We start from the raw sequence: 22,133 nt of genomic DNA, 5'->3' as shown, positions 1-22,133 counted from the left end.
AAATTACTTAAGACAGAATTAAAACTCTTCTTAAGATCCCTATCCATGAACATGATATACCTATCCATGGAGCAAATTTCTATTAGGTCCTTTGATAATAGTTTGCACTTTTCTTCATAAAGGAATTGCATGGTTTATTAGATTTGATCTAAGATTAATAGATTAGAAGGTTAGCTTCTTTTAAAGCATTTTATTTTTTAGAATAGGTAACATATGTTACAAATTTCTCAAATCTCAAAAAAGAATACATTGACAATTTCCCATTTTCCTCAGTCACCCAGGTTTTGTCCAGAAAAAAAAGTCATCCAATGTTACTAGTTTATTAATTTTAATATAGTTAGTATTAATATGTAGTAATTATATTTTTTCAATATTTTATCTAGTAATCTGGCTAAATTTCCTTATTATTTCTGATAGGTTATCTTGTATTTGTTTTATGTATATGCATCATCTGCAAAAAGCATCCATTTGGTCATTTTTTTTCCATTCCCTATTCTTTCTACAGATTTTACTGCATTGACTAGCACACTTCTAATAAAGTAGCTGTAAAAAGTAGCCAAATAATAGCTGTGATAGAAGGCAATCCTGTCTTATTCCTGGCTTTAATGGGAGGGCTTTATTTCATATTTACATATGAAATTAACTGTAGGTTCTTGGCAGATGGCTTTTCAGGTAAAAAAATTTTTAATCTCTGGCCCTGCTTTGCTAAGAATGAGAATCATAAAAGATTTTATCAAATTATTTTATGCACCTACTGAGATGACCATATGATTTTTTTCCCCTTTAATCTATTAAATGTGTTGAGTCACCCCCTCATGGAAAAAAGCAGTCTCAAGTAAAACACTTTTACCCCAGGTTGTTATTTATTTTCATGAGGTGGGGGAAAAAAGAACATTTTATGATAGTGAAAATATACTTTATTTCTTTAATACAATAGCTGCCAGCAATATACTGGTTCTAGAGAGAGAAAAGAAAATACAAGCATTCTATAATAAGCTTTCATTTGCCTTTTCAAGTAATTCTAAAGAAAATACTCCAATTCTGTTCAACATTAGGACTGAGGGAATTGAAATTTTTTCCATGATAAAAATATAATTTTGACAGCCCCAATCTTGATCATTTGTAAAGGATGGAATTTTTTTAAAAAGCCTATATAGTATATCAATGATGAATGCTTCCCTCTCTGAATCAAATACTGATTATAACCAGTGTAAGAAAATGGTTAATCAATAAATGATGAAATGTTTATCAAAATGTTCATGAAAAAATACATTGCTGTTTCTTCTCATTTTTTACCTTGTAGATATTTCCTAAGTGGATATTTTAAATGTACAGAAACAAAAGCTAGCTACGTAACTCTGGAGAGATTCAAAACTCAACAGACGTTAAAATGCCTAAATTCTAGAGTTGATCAACTTAGTGTAAGAATAAATGTCAGAAATCTCTTCATTGTATACAGATTGCTCAAGAGTTTAAAAATAAATTGTGTAAGCTGAGTTATCAAGAAATCGAATCTTATATATATGATTTTCATCACAAAAGTCAATGATCCTAATAAAAGATATTAAAGGGATATAGAAAATCTGCATCTACATTTTTTTAAAAAAGGAAGTTATATCAACTGAAATAGTAAAGAGCTTTCCAACTGTTCAACAGAAAAATTTCTCAGAATTCCTTGGAAAATAAGTGAGAGTTTCCATTCAGACTCTAATCTTGCTGAAGTGATACAGAAGGGGCTTAAATGAGGAAATAAATGATTTAGTTGTTGTAAAAACAGCATCAGATGGTCTGCATTATATCAATTCATACACACTACATGAACTGCCATGAAAACTTTTATGCCCTAAAATCTCCCAAGATTTTAAGCTATGATCTTTCCACAAGTATAAAATGAGGGAAAAAATCATGTTCTGGGTCATCCTTTTTCCTAGCTTTTGTCCATATGCCAATCTCAATTTCATCTAACTATCTTCCCTGATAACGTAATAATAAAATCTGTCTTTCTACATCAAAATTGTAACAGACAGACCGGCCTTTCTTGGACATCTAGAGAGAGAGCCAAACACAATCATGGGATAAGTTTTAAAGAGACAATGAAGAGAATAAGTATCCAAAGTGAAAACAGTTCATGACTGGATTTCAGAATGTGGTTTTCGTCCCGCTATTTTGAGCAATGTACCTCCGTCCTCATTAGCCCCTCTATTCTGCACCACGCAGTCCCCTGCTCACTGGAAAGAACAGACCCTTCTCCTGAATCTTTTTCATACTTTGAGAGCCATAAGGAGAGGTTCAGTATCACCTGAACGCCAAGTCACTACCGGTTTAAAAGGAGGTGGGAAGTGGTGATGGCTGCCTGTGTCCTGGTGCACACAGGACATTTTCACCCACTGAAACTACTGCTCTAGAATTTCTCAGTGATAACCTGAGTGCTTTTCTTGCAACCAGATAAGTCACTATCCAATATTTAATGACAAAAAGGTGGGTGCCCAGACTTTTGATCAGCAATAAGGAGTTGTAAGAAGGGCAAGGCAAAGAAACCTCCCTGAAGCCAAATGGATACAATCTGGAGTTTATCTTTCTATACCAAGCTAATTACTGATAGGTTAAAAAATGCAGTATATGCTTATCAAAATCAGGCTGCTTCCCTAACGCCAGTGATTACTAAATGTTAACACACCGGGGGGGGGGGGGGGGACATTGCCATTTTAAAGCAATAATATAAATTTCCAAAAACAGCCTATGAGAAATAGCACGTCTTAAACAAGTTACATATAAAAAAATTACCAAAAATGTATTTTAGTTACAACCACGGTCTTTGGAGCAGTAGTACTTAGAGAGTCCATTTTTAAAAAATGAATAAATACATAGCAAACTTTGTTTTATTTTTACCAAGTTCATCTTCCCTTGTTAGAGAACCAATCATTCCTGGTTTAGGACTTCAATTAAAAAAAAAACCAAAAAACAAAAACAAACCATGCAGAGTGCTATTCCTCAATGTAGCTTTAGAAAAATTTAATCGAAGGAAGTTCAATGATTGAGATTAGGCAAAACTGCAGTAAATACGTACTCACCATTAGAACTATAATACAGTTCAAAAGGAGTGAACCACACTCTACCCAAAGTTTAACAGTCATTGGGGAGGAGGGGTAGAATGGGAAAGCTGGTAATGTGTGTTTTACCTTGCTTTTGATATATATTGGATAATGCATCCTTTAGATTATCCATATTAATTAAATACGCTTCAGAAACAAAATTCTGCCTAATATTTTGACAGACCCACGCTACATTCCTTAGGTTAATACCTGTGTTAATTTTGACATTACAAGTTGTTGTACTGCTGTAGCTAAATCAACTAAGTATCAGTTTATGTAGTGTTACTCAACAGATCTCTGGACAGCAAGGTCTATGCTTACCTAAAAAGGAGCTTTTCAAAATAAAGGAGGAAAGCAATAAAGTTCCAAACAAATGGCACTGGGCAGAATACACACAAAAAACAACATATGCAGACAGAGTAGCAGGGGCCCACTGGTTTTTCTCATATAGATAAAAATGCTTGAGGAAGATCTTGAGGGCATCACCCCTCTCTCTGAACTTTTAGCTTCTACAGAGCCTCAGATATAACTGGCATGAAGGATAAATGCTTTTGCGCAAAAGTAAAAATCCATGTACAAAGTAAAAAACAGCAAACTCTGTAGTGACTTTCTGTGGAAGGCTCTCTCCACCGTTGGTGACAGACCCAGGACAGACTGAACTGAAACAGAGTGTTCTGATACAGTAGCGATCCTTTCATATACTCTTACTACATATTATACAATTCCCAGAATACATAAATATTCCTTGTACCATGCACTGTGCACCAGTTTGGGGCTGACTGAGGAGGTCGTGGGTACTATTTTAACAGTTAAACACTGCACGTCCGAAGTTCGGCCCCCTGTCCACCGTGGACAGACGAAACGGTCAGGGCTCCGGACAGACAGCGACCTACCGCTACCAAGTGGGGAGTGTGGCGGCGTGTCTCTGAATTAGAGGAGAGGAGAGTCTGGGGCAGGGGAGGGACACAGGATACAGAGTTTTAACATAATACTGCTTAGGAGTGTATATTCAAAGATAGCTACTATACCTTGTCTATCCTTTATCCTTATCTTGAATAACTGCACGTTCATGCAAAATAAAATTTCTACTTTATAGGAACAGGAGCAGTCTGTTAGGAAAAGCATATTCTTAGGGGAAGATGCGAAGACATCTCTCTCATCAGTGACATTTACTTGGTAAGTCTTTTGGCTACATCACTATAGGCTATTTCGACCTCCTTATCACTGGGACAAGTGTTGGTAAACTCGTCCCTACTGTATGCATTAGTTAAGTATCTCCAGATGCCGGTCATCCCTTTCGGAATATCAAAGTTGCGGTATTTTTTGGCCACCACCTGAAATACAAAGACATCAAAAGTTAACATTTATTTTCCATGACTTGTAAACCAGACTTAGCTCTGATTTTAGGGCAAATGAATTCTGTGAATCTCTGAGAACTGCTTCTATTTGGGAAGAAGTCCCCCTTCATTCTAACTAAAGTTTTAAACAATGACAAGGACCGCAGGGTACATCAGAACTTCAGTAACGTGACAAGGATTGCAAACGTCTGCCCTGGTGACCCAGAGGGACAGCCGGGGGAGTCCCCAGGTAAATACTTGAAGGCACGCACATGATTCTGTTTTCCTCGGTCTTGATCTTTGTCACACAACTAGTATTAGCTACTATTCTATTTAGCACAGTGTCTTACGCAATAAATGCTCAGTAAATATTTCTTTGCCTTGTTACGGATGTAACCAGGTGACCAAAGAACAGAATTTGACAACATAAGTCAATGTAGCAAATTCCAATTCAAACTTACCTGCTACATTTTTGAATTTTTAAACAGTCACACACACACACAAATTCTTCATATGCCTAAATTTTAAGACATAATTTTCCATTCTACTAACCCTAGGATATTCCAACTGTTGCCTAAATAGCATTAAGTTATATTGTTCGGGGTTCCTAGTCACATACCAGATCAAAAAAAAAAAAAAAGTATGTCATAGACAAAGAAAGGGCTTAGTACACAGAGAATATGTGGTCTAATGGCAACGTGACACCACATCCAACAGGCCTACCTTGACAATGTGCAGCTTGGGAAGCAGGTTGCAATCAGCTAATGTCATTTCATTGCCATCCAGAAACTTACGCGTAGAAAACTTAATGTCTTCCATACTATTCTCGTCGATTTCGTCAGGGAGGGGAGAATTCAGATACTCATCCAGTTTCTGCAGGGTTTTCAAGAGACCCCTCTCCAATGCTGAAAGAAAGATGGGGATACTGTGAGAGAGAAAACCACCCAAGCCCCAAAGCAGCAGCAATACTCTTCCGGTCAGTAACGATTTTATCAAATGTTTACGCTGACATGAAGTGCCGCAGAACTGGACAGGTGAGGTTCCTGCTCTCCTGGATCTTATTTACGAGGGAAAAGGGATGAGACAAGCAAGTACATTTGTTCAGGAAAATACAGAAAAGAGCATGACAGTTTCAAAAACTGGAATCTATAACAACTCAGCAACTAAATGCCCCACTTACAAACACACTATGACCTGACACACTTGCTGTTTAAACTAGAAAAATGAGTGAGAATAGGCAAAGCTATTAATTCAAGTCTAGGAAAGAAAATTTTGCCAAGACAGAGATTCTTGCCCTGAATTTGAATGCCTATTTCCCCAGGAATATTTGGATTTGTAACCAAGAAACATGCTAAGATCCAATACAGACCATCCAAGCAGAAAGCCTGAAGTTTTTGCACTGTCTTGTAATACACAGGAAGCCAAGAACAGCACTATTTGATAATAACACGCAGGCATCTGAGTAGAGAGTTCAATTTACAATAGTGAATCAGGGGGCTCTTCAACCAAATAGATTAAGAAGCTACGACTGTTATAATTCGGAGACGAGTGGGACAGAGCCACCCCGGTATACCTGGAAAGTCAAGGGTAGTGACCTTTAGCGGAGGGGGTGGGGATGTCCTTAGAGAGGAATAGGGAATAACAATAGACAAGTCTTCTATTACCGCTTCTTATCCTTTACCTTCCCAGGCCCCCTTCACCCCCCACTCCCGGAGTGCCAAGCTCACTCACACCACTGACTGCAGTGCTCGGCCACGGAAGAAAGATAAAGGTCATGAGGTGACAACCAATACAGTCATAAGTTCGAATAAATTTAGTTCCATTAGAGAAAAAGACAAAAGTTTTCTATGCTGTGTATTAGAGGTTTCACCAGCAGCGTAAGTGTGTCCTAACTCAAAACCTCTTCTTCCAAATTGCTCCCACCCACTCGTGCCTTGGCCCCCTCCTAGCAGCGCAGACAACAGATGGCAGTCCAGAGGAGTAAGTGGATTTTAGACGTACTTAGAAGACAAAAACCAACAGAGCTTGGAAACAAAACTGAGTATGGAAAAAGGATAGATGTTTTTAACAAAATACAGACGTGAGCCCCTACTACATGCCAACTGTTATTCCAAGCATCGTTAAACCCGCTCTTGGACAAAGCAGTTTGCGTTTACATTCTGGGGAATAGGCACAGTGCAGAGAAAAGGCCAACAAACAATTCCCAGGGCAAACGCTGGTATCATTTGCTGCCACATTTCCCTGCCTAGAGAAGCAGGTTCAGGGGATGCGGACAGGAGTTCAGTACGTGCTGCCTTTGAGGTGTCCGTGGGACATCGGCGTAGAAGCGCCAGACAGACAGCTGGGCCACAGTGTCTGGAACAGTCTGGGCTGGAGCAGTATGACTGGAAATCCTGAGAACATAAATGAACGCCAAAGCCAGGGAAGTGAAGGACAGGCGGAGGGCCCAGGGTAGTGCCCTAAGGATCATCATCTGGGGAGCTGTGCCAGGCAGGTAAGCCACAGTCACTGTCACACAGCATTCCACTGCGCGATTATGTAAGTGCTCGTCCAACCCCTTACTGGGGTCTGTGTTGTTTCCGGTTTGAGGCTCATGACTAATCGGGTAGCAAACGTTCTTGGACAAATCTTTTGGCGCATGTCTGTTCCTATTCCACTCACAAGTGGAGCTGTGAGTTACTGGGTATACCTGTGCTCAGGTTGAGGAGAAACTGCGATCGACTTGCCAAGTCCCCACACGACAAAGAACGGTGCAGAGATGTCCCAGTGACTTCACACCTTCAACACCACTCGGTAGGGTCAGCTTTAGTCACTTGGGGGATGACAGATCAGGTGTAACACCTTCTCCTATTTACTATTTGGATATCCTCTTTTTGTAAAGTGCCATTTGCTCATTCTTCATTACATAGCTTATCTTATTTGTAGGAGTTCTCTATAAGTTACAGTTGCAAACCCCTGGTGGTTCTACATGTTACGTATACCTTCACCCTTTTCATTCCCTAAATGGTGACTTTTTACAAACCAAAGTTACTAAACCTAAAGTCCAATTAATCAATTGTTTCTTCCACAATGAGTGCTTCGTCCAGATTTAAGAGGAAATCTTACCTATCCCCCAATTATGAAGATACCCTCCATTATCTTCTAGAAGGTATATTATTTACCATTCATATTTATATCTACAACCCTCCTCGAACTAGTTTTTGTGTAGGGTGTGAGACAGGGGTATTTTCTCGACTCCATATTCGGTTTCACTGTTCTATTCTATTCTAGTATTAGTACAACACTGTTTTAACTACTATTCCTTTATAAGTCTTGATATCAGATAATATTAAGTCTCTCTTCAAGATCATCTTCGCTATTCTTGGTTCCTTCCATTTCCCTAATAAATTTTAGAATTAGCATGTCAATTTGCACACGCATGCATGTACGCATGCACAGAAAACCGGCCGGGCTTTTGAATGATCTACAGATTCAACAGAGCCCATCTTGAGTACGGGCATCTTTATGATACTGAGGCTGCCAACCTATCAATACCGCTTATTTAAATTCATCTCTTTTAGTGTTGTATGTTTTCTATGTAGAGGCTTTGCTCATCTTTTATTGGATTGATTCCTAAATATCTGACATTTTGGGGCACCTGGATGCCTCAGTGGGTTAAAGCCTCTGCCTGTGGCTCAGGTCATGATCCCAGGGTCCTGGGATTGAGCCCCACATCGGTCTCTTTGCTCAGCAGGGAGCCTGCTTCCCTCTCTCTCTGCCTGCCTCTCTGCCTACTTGCGATCTCTGTCAAATAAATAAATAAAATCTTTTTTTAAAAATCTGACATTTTGATGGTATAAACATATGCAGGTTTTCTATGGTTTGTTGCTAGCATGCAAAAACACAACTGATTCTTCTAATGGCCTCATACACAGTAACCTTGCTAATTCATTTTTTTTATTCCTACAGTTTCTCAGTAGATTCCTTTGGATTTGCTACATACAGAATTATATTGCTTAAGAATAATGATAAATTTGTTCCTTCCTTTACAATGCTCTTACCTTTTATTTCTTTCTCTTGCCTTTCGTACTGGCCAAGACCTCCACTACAGTGCTGAACAGAAGTGGGGACAGTGAGCACCACTTCCTAGTTCCCAGTCTCAAAGGAAACCTTTTACTAGTTCCCATTACGTATGATATTTGCTGAAGTTTTTGTAGATTCTCTCTGCCAAATTAAGGCAGTTCCTGCTATATCTAGTTCGTTAAGGAGAAAAAAAAATCATTGTACCCTAAGTATCAAATTTTATCAAGTACTTTTTCTGCTTCTATTGAAATGATATTTTTCTCCTTTATTCTATGAATTTATAGAGATATTTTCATGTTTAAACAATCTTCTGTTCCTTAGTTAAACCCCACCTGGTTGTGTGTTTTATCTTTTCTCATATTGCTAGATTAGGTATGTTTTACTTTAGACTATAGCATCTATGTTTGGGAGAGAATAGCCTGAAATCATCTTTCTTTTGATGTTCTTGTGTGGTCTGAGTGTCAAGGTTGCCCTCAAAAAGCAAGCTGGAAAGTATCTTCCTCTCTCCTGTTCCCTGTAAGACTGTGCAACGCCAATGTTACGTCTTCCCCAAATGCTTAGAAGAAGTGCATCAGTGAAACTATCCGGGTCTGGAATTTTTTTAAGAAATGGCTTTAAATTATAGCTATAAGACTATTCGCATTTTATGCCCTCCTATAGTAATTGTTACACTATACTTTCTGTAAATTTAACCGATAGTGTTTTCAAATTTATAAGCATAAAAATTTTCACAACATCCTCTAAAAATCACGTCAATGTAAGTCCTGTAGCAATCCCCTTTTGTTCCTAATATTGGTTACTGCTGCCTTTCTCATTTTTCTGGATTTTTCTTGTCGAGATTTATCAATTTGATAAACTGATATATCAATTTATCAATTTACTGACTTTTCAGAGAACTTTTAGCCTTGCTGACCCCTCTGTCATATTTGTTTACTATTTCAAGGAAATCTGTTCATTAGTATTTCCTTTCTTCTACCTTCTTGGGTTTAACTAGCTGATCTTTTCCTACCTAAACCCTCGAGGTGGAGACGGTCGGATTTCCAATCTTTTTTTCTAATATAAGCACTTATAGTTATAAGTTTCCCTTTAAGCACAATGTTAGCCATATCACATAAAACGACATCTGTTGTCTTTCCTAATTTTATTTTTCTTCAGCCCATGGGTTACTAGAAACGCACTACTAAGTTTTCAAAGACGCAGAAATTTTCTAGCTGTGATTTTTGTCATGGATCTCTAGCTTCTTTTCTTTGTGGTCAGAAAAAAATATATTCTGTATGATTTCAATTTCCATTTTTTGGAAAAATTTTCGGATTTGCTTTACAGCCCAGCTTTACAGTCAATGTTGATGAAGTGTTTTATGAGCATTAGAAAACCAGACGTATAATTCTGCAGTCACTGGGGATGGTGTTCTACGTACATATCAGCAAGACTACACGTGTTCGTTGCGTTGTTCAATCCTGCTAGACCCTCTGACGGCTCGTTTTTGGGTGATTCTAATAGTTACTAAGGGAGTGAGTTAAAATCTCCCACCAAGACTGTGGATTAGTTTATTTCTCTTTTAGTTCTATGAATTTGGCTTATATATTTTCAGGCTAGGTATTTAGTAATAGATTCAGAATCATTCTCTCTTTCAGGTAGATTACCCCTTTAAGTCAGTTTGAAACATGCTTCCTTATGTCTAGTTGGTGTTTCTTCATGTCTCCTTGTCTGGTATTGGTGCAGCTTTGCCCACTTCTTTTGGTTAGTATTCACACTACTTTACCTTTCCTGAATACATGTGTGTGTTTCACGTGTATGTATTTGTTCTTGCACATAAGCAACATTTTTTTAAAAGATTTATTTGTCAGAGAGAGAGAGAGAGAGCACAAGTAGGGGGAGCGGCAGGCAGAGCAAGCAGAGGGAGAAGCAGGCTCCCCGCCAAGCAAGAAGCCCGATGCAGAACTTGATCCCAGGACCCTGGGATCATGACCTGAGCCAAAGGCAATTACTTAACCGACTGAGCCCCCCCAGACGTCCCAGCAACATATTTTGGAGCCAGCTGCCAAGTGACATCTTCAATTTGGAGTATTTAAGTCATCTACATTGAATATAATTACTATAAACTTTGGTTTACATCTGTCATCATACATTTTGATTTCTACTTGCTCTGTGTTCTCTTGCTTCTTTTGGATTAAGTTTTTAAAATTTATTGTTCATTTCTCCCTCTATTACTGTGTTGCACACTCTTGGACTAGTCTTTGTTCCTCTGACTTAAAGTTCACTTATAACTTTCAGCACTTCCAGGATTAGGAAAGGGCCTCAGAACCCTCTGCTGTCACTACCTCCCTCCTGTCCTGAAGGCTGCTATTGTCACGTATATACATTTGACATAGATTTTAAATTCCACAAGGCGTTACAGTTTTATACAGACCGTATTCATTAATACTTTATAATGTATTTATACTACTTTTTGCTTTCCTCCCTTCTTTTGTCTCTTGCTGTACATCTGAAATCATATTCCTTCTTGCTGAAAAACTAAATATTTCCTCTAGGGGGAGTCTACGGAGATAAGTACTCAGTTTTTGTTTGTTCAAAAAGTCTATTTCACCATCACTTATTAAAGTTCATAAATAAAAAATTAATGTCTTAATTATTACATTCTTACAGCATTTTTTTCAGCTGAAACACTTGGTGAATATATAACAGAATCAATTCTCAGAGCAGCCATGGGACACAGGAAGTGTGGATAATATCCTACTGGAAAGATACAGACATGAAGGAGAATTTGCCTTATTCTGAACATTAAAGTAAAATGACCCTGACTGACATCTTAGTTTACTAGAACTATAAACTAAATGGTGAATTTTAGAGGCTCGTGGAAAAGGCGGTAAGAAAAAGCTGACCGGTTTAGCAAGTGTACGAATCCAGGGAATAAATATAAAGGTCGTATCTTGAAGAAAAAACAAAAAGTTATTTGGATGTGCTTGCTTGGAGAGTATTTTACTACTTACAGAATTTTAATTCACTTTTAGCTCTCTGAAGAGCTCTTAAGATTGTCTTCTGGATTCTACTGCTGCTGCTGAGAATCAGTGCTCACTCTCGCTGCTTTTACCTTGACGAACTCTCTGCCACCAGTAAGATTCTGTCTGGTTCTCAGCAGGTGCCTATGTACACACAGGTGTGGTTCTCTTTATATTTGTCCTGCTGGGGTGGCATAATGGTTGACTCCATGGCCTGTTACCTTTCATTAGTTTTGGAAAATTCTTGGCGATTACCTCTATGTCTTTGGCTCCATCTTCCCTCCCCTTCAGGGACTCCACTTACATACATGTGTTCCTCTCTTCATTGTGTTCCTCAAGTCTTACACTCATTCCTCCGGTTTGTTTTGTTTGTCCTTTTGTCTCTGCGCCTCCATTAGCTACTTCCTTCTGACCTGTCTTCCAGCTCACTAATTCTTCATTACTGTCTCATCTGTTCGGTTCACATAATGGATTCATAATCTCAGATACCATATTTTTAAATTCTAGGACTTCCATTTGTTTTTTTATAATGTCCAGTTCTTAGTTCAAATTTTCCACATTGTTCTTTTACCTTTGAATATGAATCTCTATATTAAAATCAGTATCTGATAACTGACTATCTTGTCATTTTTAATATGTCTGAAAAATATGTATTAGTGGGGCACCTGGGTGGCTCAATCAGTGAAGCATCCACTCTTGATTTCAGCTCAGGACATGATCTCAGGGTCAAGAGATGGAGCCCAGCAAGAGAGACTCCCTTTTTCCCTCTGCCCCCCCACCTCAACCCCCGCTTGCTCTCACTCTTAAAAAAAAAAAAAAAAGTATTAGTTATATTAGTTATGTTCAGTCTTTTAACATTAGCACTGTTAGATTTTTAGAGTTGTTAAATTTTTAAACTTGGGGATGGTTTATATTAAACTAATAGTCTACTAAATCATGAACCTCTTCCTTCTAATTCTTGTTATTAAATCAATGCATTATTCTTGCCTCCTTGACTGGACTCTGTTTTCTTTGAAGGTAAAGTCTGTGTCATGTGCCTCTTCTGTATAGCCCCCAATATTAACAGCATTCTACCCAAGCACAAATTAAACATCTGATCGATATCTATCACAGACAGAGGAAGGCCAATAATTAAATATAAAAGTTTGGAGTTTCTTCCCTAAAGATACAAACGTAGTGATCCGAAGGGGCACGTGCACCCGAATGTTTATAGCAGCAATGTCCACAATAGCCAAACTATGGAAAGAACCTAGATGTCCATCAACAGACGAATGGATAAAGAAGATGTGGTATATATACACAATGGAATACTATGCAGCCATCAAAAGAAATGAAATCTTGCCATTTGCGACGACGTGGATGGAACTAGAGGGTATCATGCTTAGGGAAATAAGTCAATCAGAGAAAGACAACTATCATATGATCTCCCTGATATGAGGGAGAGGAGATACAACATGGGGGGTTAAGGGGGTAGGAGAAGAATAAATGAAACAAGTTGGGATTGGGAGGGAGACAAACCATAAGTGACTCTTAATTTCACAAAACAAACTGAGGGTTGCTGGGGGGGGGGGGATTGGGAGGGGGGGGTGGGGTTATGGACATTGGGTAGGGTATGTACTATGGTGAGTGCTGTGAAGTGTGTAAACCTGGAGATTCACAGACCTGTACCCCTGGGGAAAAAAAATATATGTTTATAAAAAATAAAATTTAAAAAAAAAAGTTTGGAGTTTCTTAAATGTCTAGAGAAGGTTCAAAAGAAAATCGGGTGACTATGTAGAATAGATACTTTTTTAAAAAGTCAGGTGAGGGCGCCTGGGTGGCTCAGTGGGTTAAGCCGCTGCCTTCGGCTCAGGTCATGATCTCGGAGTCCTGGGATCGAGCCCCGCATCGGGCTCTCTGCTCAGCAGGGAGCCTGCTTCCTCCTCTCTCTCTGCCTGCCTCTCTGCCTGCTTGTGATCTCTCTATCAAATAAATAAATAAAATCTTTAAAAAAAAAAAAAAAGTCAGGTGAGTGGAGATATTTGTATGTGACTGTTCAATCTTTGTGGGAAGCTAAAAAGGAGGTAGGAATGGCATATTGCCATAGAACATAAGAGCCATTTTAAAATGTAAAGAAGAACTGGTAAAATTTTTTACTTAGGTAACATATCAAACACACTGGAATGTATGTATGTATATATGTCAAGTGACAGATGACAAGATCAAGTTCAAGGATCTACTTATTTTATGAATAAAAGGCACTCTAGCCATAGCCAGGATGAAGCTAGTTGATTTCTTAGAGAAAAGAGTTAAGCAGGATGACACTGGAGCCCAATAAACTAGAGAAGCTGAGTTGTAGCTGTGGAAGTCACAAGGAATCACGTCATTTAAAACAAAAGATCAAAAATACAAAAGCAGTAAATATAACCTTTCATTGATTACATGCAAGTTACTGATCATGCACACAGTCATAAAATGTTAAATTTATAAAGTGCCAAGAGAATGAAATGTGAGAAATAGTTAGGTCACTTAAGGAGTCCAGGGCAGGATGGAAATTTCATGATTGTACTTAAAAGGGGGTGCTGGGTGGTGAGAAGGAAGGGAGAGCAGAATCTCGGGACTGTAAAAGAACCAACTTAAAGACTCAATATGCTTCCTATCAAAATCAGTGAGTACAGAATAAATGCACATTAGATATAAGGATTTATTCTTCGACCAGATTATAACGAAAGGAGTCGTGGCTTCTATGGAAGATAATACTGTCTGAATTCAAACACTGAAACAAAGTCTGGGCAAGTTTGTGACCTTCAACCTGCTCTAAATTCATCCTTCTCCTGGATTAGTTTTCAAATATATTCAACAGAAAAACTAAAATACTCTGAATTTATAAGGTTTGAAACATATGATGCTTATAATCCTAGATGCAATGCATAGACTAAAACTAAGACACTGGTAAACATTAAAATTACTATTCTTTCTACAATTTTGGACCTAGGTAAGCACCTGCAATGGAGCTGAACTGCTGTACCTCCTAGAAATATTAATTTTTCAATAAGAACCTCAGAATAAAGGGTATATTAATGCAAACAAAGAATGGTGAATTAGTTTGATTCGATTTTTATGTAACAACCTGAGGAAGGCCAACAAAACTAAGAAAAACAGAGGGGCCAAGAGGTACTAAAGAGCATCAAGCATCATTCAATATGAAGTTTTGAAGACAAACTACAAAGGAATTGTTAAGATAAAGAAAATGTCAAGACTGACCACTAGGAGGCAGTAGCAAGCTATGAAAAAGGAGCTCCTTGTCTTAGCGCAACCATTCTCTAATACCCTTGCTGTGGTAATACTTGTTATCTCTAAGGAAGGTATTTGAAAAGCTCTCCAAAAAAATTAGTACTTAACTGTGATAGAGGCTATCCGATTAGTTTTAGATTAATTCTGAAAATCAAAACACCCTTTTTTGCCTATGAGACTATAGCAAAATTTTAAAACACACATAACACACGCACACGCACACCCATGCCAGGGTCAGAAGTGAGGGGAAATGAATACTTTCACGTTAGTGGGAATATAAACTGATGTAGACTTTTGAGGAACAAAATCTTCTGACCTATTTGGAATCTAGCAAAGGACATTCACTCGCATTGTTTGTCACAATAAAAAAACTTGAGACAATCTAGATAACTATCAACAAGGAAACAGTTAAATAAAAATCCGTATTATGGAATATTAAGCAGTATTTATAAAAAGTGAGGTAGATCTACATTTTGATATGGAAGGGCTTTGGGACGCCTGGGTGGCTCAGTTGGTTGATATGGAAGGGCTTTTACCACATAATATGTGAAAACAATTGCAGAATGTAAATATACACATAAATACACACTCATACACAATGTTTGCAAAATTACATAGAAAAAAAGGATGAATATTAACTGTTGGGGAAGAGCTCAAATGAGGTTAAGAAGGGGCACTGAAGTTTTATTGAATTTATTTCTAAACGCTTTTAACTTTTTCAACAAGCATACATTAGTCAATTATGTATACAATTTGAATAAATGCAAAACAGAAGGCATTAGATTTAACATGACCATATTTGCTGTAGGAAAAGACTACAATTCATAATGAAGAATACCAAAATTATGAGCCCTTACAAGGATAAAACTGTATTTTAAAGCTACTGCTAATTTCAGTAAAGGGCAGTCTTATGCAAACAATTTGTAAAGGCCATTAGAAAATAGGGAGAGGTCAGGAGTATTTAAAAATGATGGGGCACCTGGGTGGCTCAGTGGGTTAAGCCTCTGCCCTCAGCTCAGTTCATGATGCCAGAATCCTGGGACTTGTCCCGGAACGGGCTCCTTGCTCAGTGAGGAGACTGCTTCTCCCTCTGTCCCTCCCCCTGCTCGTGCACTCTCTCTCTCACTCTCACCTTTTCTCGCAAATAAATAAAATCTTTTTAAAAAAAATAAAGATGATTAAATATTAATAATAATACAATTTGGTTCCATAGCTACAATGATGAACAACCATCCTCTGATTCCAAACACTTCCACAGAGAGAAAAAGAGGAAGGGAGACAGGCAGGGAGGAATTCTGAATAAAAAAGAATGAATTAGAACCTATAGATTCCTTGCCTCCACTTAAAAATGAGAATTTGGACATTATGAAATATGCTGTAGAACACAATGGCAGATTTCATCACTACTAAATTCACTGGGCTCTTAAGAGTATTATAAATACCAACACACTAATAAATTATCTACTAGTTATATTTGGGAGTTTAGTAATTTATATAAATTAATGAAAACAAAGAAGTAAAAAAAAAAAATTTAAAAACCCAGATCTGGAACAGGTCATATCTAACCCATTCTCATAAAAGGAATTACCTATTAATTTCTTTTAATGCTTCAAAAGATTACACAAACTTACTTCCAATCAGCTTGGACATGTTACCAAAAGAATTCATTCATTCATTCTTTTTTTTCTTTCTCCCTCCCTTTCTCTCTCTCTCCTGTGTTTCCCTTTGTTTTATTCTTTAAGCCCTATTTGTGTATTTTGTACCCAATCTAAGTACTGACACTTCTCTTTCACTGATCCAATACCACAGCATCTAGGCATCGAATCCCTTACTTAGAATTACATCTTAAAAGGTCTTAAAATTGCCCAAACATATTGAATTTTGTAAAATATTTAGTAGGTTGGTAAAACTGATCAAAACTTTGCCTACTCTGAGTTACCACGTAAAATGTCAACTCCATCTCTTTGTAAGTGGTTTATAGTTTGGGAGAAAGAGGAGCTGGAACACTAATTTCCAAGGCTGATTTAAGGCATTTTATTGCACTAAACAGACAAGACACCTTCAACAGATCTACATATACTCAGTAAGCTCCAAAGTGATTTGGAATATTGTTTTCTAAAGTCTCCTGGCAGTGACAGGTCCTATGGGGAAAGCTGCTTGGCAACTGGAATTCTTATTTACCAAGAAGTAATTTAATATAAAGCCTTTCAGTGATCCGTTATGTTGTTTGTTCTTATTGGTTACAACATTCGAAAGACAGTAAGCGTAGGTGGCTACTTAAGACAGCAACAAACTAACTGTGTAAACCTGGCGATTCACAGACATGTACCCCTGGGGATAAAAATATATTATATGTTTAAAAAAAAAAAAAAGACAGCAACAAACTGATAGGAAAAAAATAGAATACAAAGTTATACTTAAATGAGTCACTTTCTCCCATGTTCTCTCCCCTCTATCCCATCCCCAAAGCAATTGTTTGGTTTTGCTCTTTGTGGGTTTTGTGTTTTGTTTTGTTTTGTTTTTTAAGCAAACATATTTTATTTCCCTCTCCTTTCCACCAAGTGTCAAAAGAAATTCAGCCACCCTCCAGCTTCCAAAAACTACACAGAGAAATGAAAACATTATGAATTGAACTCAGATGGTTCAGGAACTATGGGCAAGAGCATTTGGATATAAAAGGATGATTTCGGGGAGGCCTGGATGGCTCAGTTTGTTAAGCAGCTGCCTTCGGCTCAGGTTATGGTCCCAGGGTCCTGGGATCGAGTCCAGCATCTGGCTCCTTGCCCAGCGGGGGAGCCTGCTTCTCTTTCTCCCTCTGTCTGCCACTCTGCCTGCTTGTGCTGTGTGTGTGTGTGTGTGTGTGTGTGTGTGTGTGTGAAATAAATAAAATCTTTAAAAAAGTGGGGGGGGATGATTTCATGAAAAGAAATCCTCTGCAGGCAGGAAGGGTATGACAGAAAAGATACTGTCTGTGGACAGGAGGGGCTCCATCGTAACTGTTTAGAGTATAAAATGCTTACACTGAAACAGCAGGCAAAAAAAGAGCCAGTTACTTAGGAAAGTTGTCCCCAAACCAAGGTAGCTACTGGAACACAATGAAGAGCTGTAAGCCAGGCCCGGACTCTACGGCCTTTCCCTCTTTCCCTTTGCTGCAGAAAAACATCACATGCAGTGAGTATCATCCCAGAAACCCTTGAAATTCAATACTAGATTATAAAATGCCGCAATTTTAAAATTTAATAATAAAAAAATACTGGCCTGAATGGCTTGGATCTCTGCCCACAGAAATCACATAAGGAAATCAGCGAGTGCTTCCATTTTTTATAAGATGTTTATTCTTGCTTAACCAGCACTGATAATTTCTTCTCTTTGGTTTATTGTTCATTTGCAGCCGTAAGTTTCTACCCAAAAGAACCACACCCAAGCCACCAAACTGTCCAAAACCATGACGGATTAAAGTGTCTTTAGGAGCTGGCGTTTTTGTTGCTGTAATTAATTTTAAACACTAATGCTCTCTCTGGAGAGTTTTACTCAGAACAATGCTCAACATCTCAAAGAGAAGAAAAACGACTGAATGGTGTGGTTAAGACAAGGCTCATTAAATGGACCTCTCTCAAAGAGGCTTCCCTTCACCACACGTAAGTTTGGTAAACGAACTAATAAGATAGTGTTGTCCTTTAATAAAGAAAAGAAGGACTTTGTATCTGTACTACCCTAAACAATTCTCACATGAAAACAGGACTTGAAACTAAAATCCCTTTTTAGGATGCAGAGAAATTAGGAAGACGGGGGAGGAGACATGCTCTCTTAGAGTAACTTCCCAAATTGCTCTTGAAGGTGAATTATCACAAAAACCCACCCAGGCTGATTTCAAGTGACCAGAACCCAACAAGAAACAAAAGATTTAGTCATAATCTAAAGGAAGTTGTATCGATCCATTCCAAAGCACCACACCCACACCACTCATTGTTTCTGATGCCCCGTTAATTCTCTGTATAGTTCCCCCTTCAGGAAAACAATTCATTCAATAAACACTGTATCGTACATCTACTATCCCAGGCACTGTCCCACTAGCCAAAAACAGGAAAACAGCAATTTAAGGACTTACCCTGTTTATCATCAAATCTCCAGTCAACTTTGAAAGCCAGTTTTTAATACTTAATGGAAAGGTCTGGACTCCAAAATATTAATTTAAAATCACTGTCCTAACAGGATTTTTGGATTTATTTGGGGCTTTTTTGTTTTATCTGCAGTGGTAATCCAATCATTTGTGGGGTTTTGTGTGTGTGTGTGTGTTTTACCTTCATTAGCCTCTGGCCTTGAATTCTTGATATATGCGGAGAATTTGGCAAAGATGTCCATTCCAGCAGTATTTGATTCAGGGTGTTTTGGTGAAAGCTTCAAGTACCTGAGGGGGAGAAGTGAGAATGGATGATAGATCCTTGTAAGTTCTCTCAATCAACAAACCACTGCTGTTTTTTGACACCTTTTAATAGTTATTACTTTAAGAAATGCCATCATCTGTTTTCTATGGTATTTTTAAGATGTGTTTTTTCTTTAGGAAACAAAGCTCTGCAGTGTTTTTGTTCACATATTAATTTTCTTAGCAACCAAAGGGCATCCGCACTCCACCTCCATTTTGTAAATTAGGATGTTGGGGAAACAGTCTACTTGCTCAGAGGCATGTGCCAAGCCAATGGGCATCTTAGAGAAGTCTGGAGCAGCACTGTCCAAAAGAACTTTCTGTAATGATGGAAACACTCCATATCTGAATTTCCAATATGGTAGCCATTTTGTGAAGTGTGGCTGGCTATCTGAATATGAATTTGAGTGAACCGGTGTTATAGGAAGTTAAAAATTCACTTCCGCCATTGCAGAAGCCACATTTCAACTACAGAGCCTTCTTGAAACAGAAATGCCTACCAGGTCCCTGGCAATTCCCATGCACTGAAACACCCGATGCTACCAGAGAACCCAGAGAGCGGGGAAAAGCGGGCATCTCAGGTCATCCACAGTAGTTTAAGGACAAAGACGGCAGGAAGCAGATCACTCACTTCAACTCCACACTTGCGATTTTCCAGAACCTCCCATGGGCTAGATATTGGTAAGGGTGGTACTGAGCAACAGAACAGTAAGACACTGGGAATTCTGCTCACAACCGCTCTTACAAAGTTTATCTGCTTTGAAAACGGACATTCATGACACACAGCCTTTTTTTTTTTCAACCACACAAACGTGTATTTTATATACTTAAATTCCAAACACACATACTCAGTGTCTATTTCCTCCTCAAATTGGAAAATACATGCGAGAAGACTCAGCTCCTCCCTCCTCTCTTCCGCAGACAGCTACACCCACTGGGAGTCGGCTCCACAGGAATTCTGACCATCAGCACCATTTTAGGGAACACTTAATCTGTTTAAAGGCCCTGTAAAATTTCACTGGAAACTGGGCTTGATGCAGTCAAGACTTTGGGGGGGAAAAAAATCTAACATTAAACTGGTAATTTAGATTTCTTCATGTATTTTAGGATGCTGTCTTGCCACTTTTTTAAAAATCAATAATGAAGGTGAGGTATTTTTAGGAAGAAATTTAGTTCAGTTGCAAGCTGTAGTGTCTGGTTAGTTTTTTTTATTCAAATTTTTTTACATGTGCAATTCTGAATTCTAGGAGAGACAGATCTAAAAAAATGGACACCAGAGATTATAAAATACCTACTGAATATATATATGTTCAATTCATCTTCCCTTTTAATATCTATTTTTAAGCTTAAAGATTTCTCTTATAAACAAAAATATTTACAGAATGAATTTTTCAGTGAACAATTATAGTAAATGAATTTCATGAAGTTATAGATTATGTACACTATATTAGTAATATATGAGTGCTTGATTTTTATTTTTCCCCTCCCCTTAACTATAGAAAACTTTATCCTCTTTTTCTTCCCCCCTGCTTGTGCTAAAAGAGTTAATTCCAGGTTCAACATCCCTGAATTCCCTTTGACTATAAAAACAACCAGGCTCCAGTTTAAATGTTTTTACTGCTTGTAATACAGTAACTTCATTGACTCATTCCATTCCAAACAAAAAATAGCACAAAGAACATAAGTGACTCTTCAATACACTATGTCTTCCACTAGCCAAGTTTCCAAAATTCTTCTTCTTTTCCCAACCAATATTTAGCAGTACCTCGTTTTTCTAATGAAGGCAGCTAGAAGGCAGGCTTACACTGCAGATCATTTATACCTTCATTGTTCACATATATTCATTTATTCCAATTATTAAGAGTCTACTCTGTGTCAGGCATTACACTAAGTGCAGAGGTTGTACCGATGAGCACACAGAGGCATACTAGAGACCTATTTTAATGAACAGGTAAGAATGCAGAAGGATTTGCAATTGGCATATCCTTATCCATATGAAAACGGATGCTATTACAATTCTTAAAAACAAAACAAAACAAAACAAAAAGCACTGTTCTCTAAAGCAGGTTAAACAGGCCCTATTCTTCTCCAAGACAAACCATTAAATCTGTACTACTAACTTAATGCATTCGATACCAGAACTGCAAGAGACCATTCACCTAAAACTCTCATTTTGCTTAAAAGGAAAGTACATTCTAGAAAGCTCATATACTGGAGCCCCTCAAATCCCTAGACTAGTTAGAAGCACTGCCAAACTATGACAGGCCTCGGTCCCCAAATCAAGTGCTGTTTCTGTTTTACTACACACCAGATTCTCTCTGAATGATAAATCAAATCCTAAACCAAGAGATCCTCAATCAGTTGCCAGCTTATCTGCATTCCCCCAAACACTGGATTTTAGTAATTCATCATTAACCACTGTCCCAAATAGCTTGATAAAGCAAAACTTTTCAATGACTGACAGTCTCATTTCAACATTTGACTAAAGGTGGGAAAATAATAAAAAGCCACGTGTCAACAACATCGTGGACACAAGCATCCAGGGCGTGCAGACTTCCAGATCCGTCCTTTAGTCTGTATGACATCACAGACTATTAACACAGAGACTAGCTAAGAATATTTCCATCCTTTTAGGAAAGATCTGACATTTTCTTTCTCATGGGAATGTAAGAATAAGGTCTGACTATACAACCCATTAAGTTACCCTTGTAAATTCAACTTTCACTGTATTTCTTACTTTAAAAAAGGGGGGGGGCACCTGGGTGGCTCAGTGGGTTAAGCCTCTCTCTGCCTCCAGTTCAGGTCACGATCTCAGGGTCCTGGGATGGAGCCCCGCATCGGGCTCTCTGCTCGGCAGGGCGCCTTCTTGCCCCCTGCCCCCGCCTGCTTCTCTGTATACTTGTGATCTCTCTCTGCCAAATAAATAAATAAAATCTTAAAAAAAAAA

General features: G+C 38.2%; 1 protein-coding gene across 1 annotated transcript in view; it reads right to left on the bottom strand.

The window, feature by feature from the left end:
* Positions 1 to 2,995: 2,995 nt before the first annotated feature.
* CLIC4 (chloride intracellular channel 4) overlaps positions 2,996 to 22,133 on the bottom strand; it is a 67,727-nt gene continuing 48,589 nt past the window's right edge. Inside the window, exons 4-6 of the mRNA XM_032863791.1 lie at positions 19,065 to 19,171; positions 5,153 to 5,334; positions 2,996 to 4,426 (exon numbers count right to left, since the gene is read on the bottom strand). Of these exons, the coding sequence (XP_032719682.1) occupies positions 4,262 to 4,426; positions 5,153 to 5,334; positions 19,065 to 19,171 (454 nt within the window). The 3' untranslated portion in view covers positions 2,996 to 4,261. The remainder of the gene's footprint in view (positions 4,427 to 5,152; positions 5,335 to 19,064; positions 19,172 to 22,133) is intronic.

Source organism: Lontra canadensis, unplaced genomic scaffold (assembly GCF_010015895.1).
Source record: "Lontra canadensis isolate GAN:19392208 unplaced genomic scaffold, GSC_riverotter_1.0 scaffold25, whole genome shotgun sequence".
In the NCBI taxonomy this organism is placed as follows: Eukaryota; Metazoa; Chordata; class Mammalia; order Carnivora; family Mustelidae; genus Lontra; species Lontra canadensis.
Note: the sequence above shows the minus strand (reverse complement) of the source record. Positions and strands in the feature narration are given on the sequence as shown.